This window comes from Phacochoerus africanus, chromosome 2 (genome assembly GCF_016906955.1).
Source record: "Phacochoerus africanus isolate WHEZ1 chromosome 2, ROS_Pafr_v1, whole genome shotgun sequence".
NCBI lineage: Eukaryota > Metazoa > Chordata > Mammalia > Artiodactyla > Suidae > Phacochoerus > Phacochoerus africanus.
Genome location: NC_062545.1, coordinates 203,866,565 through 203,869,408, shown reverse-complemented (window position 1 = coordinate 203,869,408; position 2,844 = coordinate 203,866,565). Strand labels below are relative to the sequence as shown.

The 2,844-nt window shown below is 38.4% G+C and overlaps 1 protein-coding gene across 1 annotated transcript; it reads right to left on the bottom strand.

The window, feature by feature from the left end:
* Nucleotides 1–497: 497 nt before the first annotated feature.
* On the bottom strand, nt 498–1,055 carry LOC125121262 (interferon alpha-2-like). The gene has a single exon (XM_047769535.1). The coding sequence runs from the start codon at nt 1,053–1,055 to the stop codon at nt 498–500; it is 558 nt and encodes a 185-aa protein (XP_047625491.1).
* Nucleotides 1,056–2,844: the final 1,789 nt, after the last annotated feature.

The window sequence follows — 2,844 nt, the reverse complement described above, 5'->3', positions numbered from 1 at the left end:
TGCAAACAAAATTGGATTTTAAAAATTGCTTTTATTTCCCATAACTTAAAAATGAAGTCTTGTACAAAATATAATACAAAACAAGTACTTTATGAACAATAAATATTTAAATACTATGAACAGCATAAATATTCCAATAATATAAATAAATAAAAATTACAAACTTTTTAAGCTATAGCAAATGGATTGTGCATTTCTGTTTTAAACAACTTATTGTAACTTATGACATGTAATATAATATTATAATAATTCACTATTACTTATTTTTCATCTGGCATAAAAGGGAATTAAAGGAGTTCCCTGGTGGCTCAGTGGGTTAAGGACCTGGCATTGTCACTGCTGTGGCTTGGATCATTGCTGTGGTTGTGGGTTCCAGGATGGAGGGTCAGTTTCAGGATGGAGGGTGTAGCCAAAAATATAGAGTTAAAGATTGCACTTTGAGTCTTAGAAAATAGCCAGTTGGGTTGACCAGATGAATTGCTTTCAGACTTGCTGCTTCATTTCTTGAGTTTTCCTACGAGGTTGTTAATGAAGAGCAAGCACTTTCTGGTTTCCACCCTGACAACCTCCCAGGCACAGTGGCTGTATTCTTTCTCTTTCAGATACAGACTGATTCCTTGGAAGTACATCTTCACAGCCAGTATGGAGTTCTCACTTCCTGGGGGTGACTGCTCCACTTTCTTTTCCTCCCTCAAACATTTCTCCAGGTCATCCAGCTGTTGATAAAGTCCAGAAAGGAATTTGATCAGGAGAGTTTCATCCCAAGGTGAAGGAGAACCACTTGTGCTGAAGAGGCGGAAGATCTGCTGGAGCATCTCGTGCACAACAGCCACGGCTTGCGTTTTCTCAACCTGGTTTCCATCCACAAGTGTCCGAGGAAATCTGAAGTCAGTCCTGTCCTTCAGACAGGACAGAATGGAGAGTCTTCCCATTTGTCTCAAAAGTGTAAAGATTTCTGGATTGTCATGGCTCTGAGGTAGCTCACAGCCCAGAGAGCAAGCGATTCTGGAGCACAGCATCACCAGGGCCAGCAGCACAGAGACTGGGAGGGCCATTGAGAAGCTGGAGGATTCTGCAGGACTGCCTGAAGGGGAAGTCTCAGCAAGTTCTGAGGACTTTGGGTGATTGAATGCCTTTTAAACAGTAAGTATAGAAACTTTCATTTTCTGGGTTTTTCCACTTTTTTCCCTTTCCTTTCTCTACTTTTTTTTTTTTTTTTAAACAAAGCCAGTGAAAAAGATGCATTTATTGACATGAGTGCATTGGTGGGGGACTCCAAACTAAGTGTGCCACTGTAGTATCTATACAGCATTATAATATGCTTTTCATGCCTTCTAGGTTGTCTGTAAGGAGGAAAGTCTGGTCAAAGTCAGAGAAGGGAGAAACATTCATACAATAAGTGATGGCTTTCCAGGCTAGCAGGAAATATAAAAAGAGCTTATAAAAGGGAAGATTTTAAATTTTTCTTATTTTTCTTCCTTATTTATTCTTTTCCTCTGTCTCTAAAAAATTTCAACTCTGTATTTACCTTAAAGATATCACATGAGTTGTTCTTAAACTCACTGAAGATATTGTTTGAGGAACAGTTCACTGACAACATTTGTTAAAAACAAATTATGGTGCACCCACAGTCTGTGGGCACTTTGTTAGGTGCTGGTTTCCCTAAAAAAATCAAATTTGCCTGTGCGATACTCTCATCTCCTTAGATATTTCATTGAGAAGTGATACCCCATCACATACTCAAGGATAATGAAGCTGCAATGATATTCAGAGCTTGTAATGACATGTCTTTATTGAATCTGTAAGATAGAGATTATTTTTAATAGTATTAATGACAGTAATCTTTAATTACATAAGCCTCTCAGCGAAGTGTTTTACAAACATTTCATTGAATCTTCACAGCTTCCCTATGAGATAATTACTATAATTATGTACATGTTTGCAAATGAGGAAACTGAAAACTCAGATTACTTAACCTGCTAAAAGTCATGATTAATTGCATAAGTAGTACTTTAGCACTATACTATTCTGCCTCCACATTACCCCTCAATAAACTTAAGCATTCTCCTTTAGCTACAGAACACTTGTAAGTAAGTTATCCATCTAATTGTATAACATCTGAGTTCCCCGCTAGGCTGTAAAGCTCCCTGAGGGCAGTAATGCCATATCCTGAGTGTCCAGCAAGGTCCTATCACAGAGGAGGTACAGAGAGGGCTCTCTATCCCATAGCAAGTACTAAAAGAACAAATAGTCCAAGAGTGAGTAGCTCTGAAATTTGAAGACTGTATCAGAAAATGATAGTCTTCTGGAAACAAATATCATAAGAGTAAATTTTAAATGGGTGCTTTAACTTTCAGGGTAATTTCTAAAAAATAAATTATCTCAGATAGGAATAGTGAGTTTTAAAGGTCAAGGAGAGCTCAAGAAAATCTCATTTGAAAGACAGGACTGGAACTTTGGATGTGCAAAGGTAGGTATGTCCTCTTCCTGTGTATTGTAATGTCTCTGGAATGAGAGAATGGCACTTTTGTGACTAAAAAGAATGGGAATTGGAGAGTAAGAATTTGCTAAGTGTTTATCTAAGACAGGAAGAGCATTGTCGGAGAAGACAGCCCAACCCAGTGCTTAGGACACCATACTTGGGCTAGGCTGCCTGGGTTTATGTCACAGCTGCAGCCTCCCCTGGCTATTTGACCTTTGCTACCGTGGTTTTCTCCTCTGTTATATGGAAATGAAAAACATATCTATTTCATTGGATTGTTGGGAAGATTGGATGATGTAATGTACTTATAGCAATCAGGACAAAATGAGTGTTCAATATCTGTTAGCCATTCCCACAACGGG

Excerpts from the sequence above, each read along its gene's own strand:
- LOC125121262 (XM_047769535.1), bottom strand. The coding sequence starts at position 1,055 with ATGGCCCTCCCAGTCTCTGTGCTGCTGGCCCTGGTGATGCTGTGCTCC.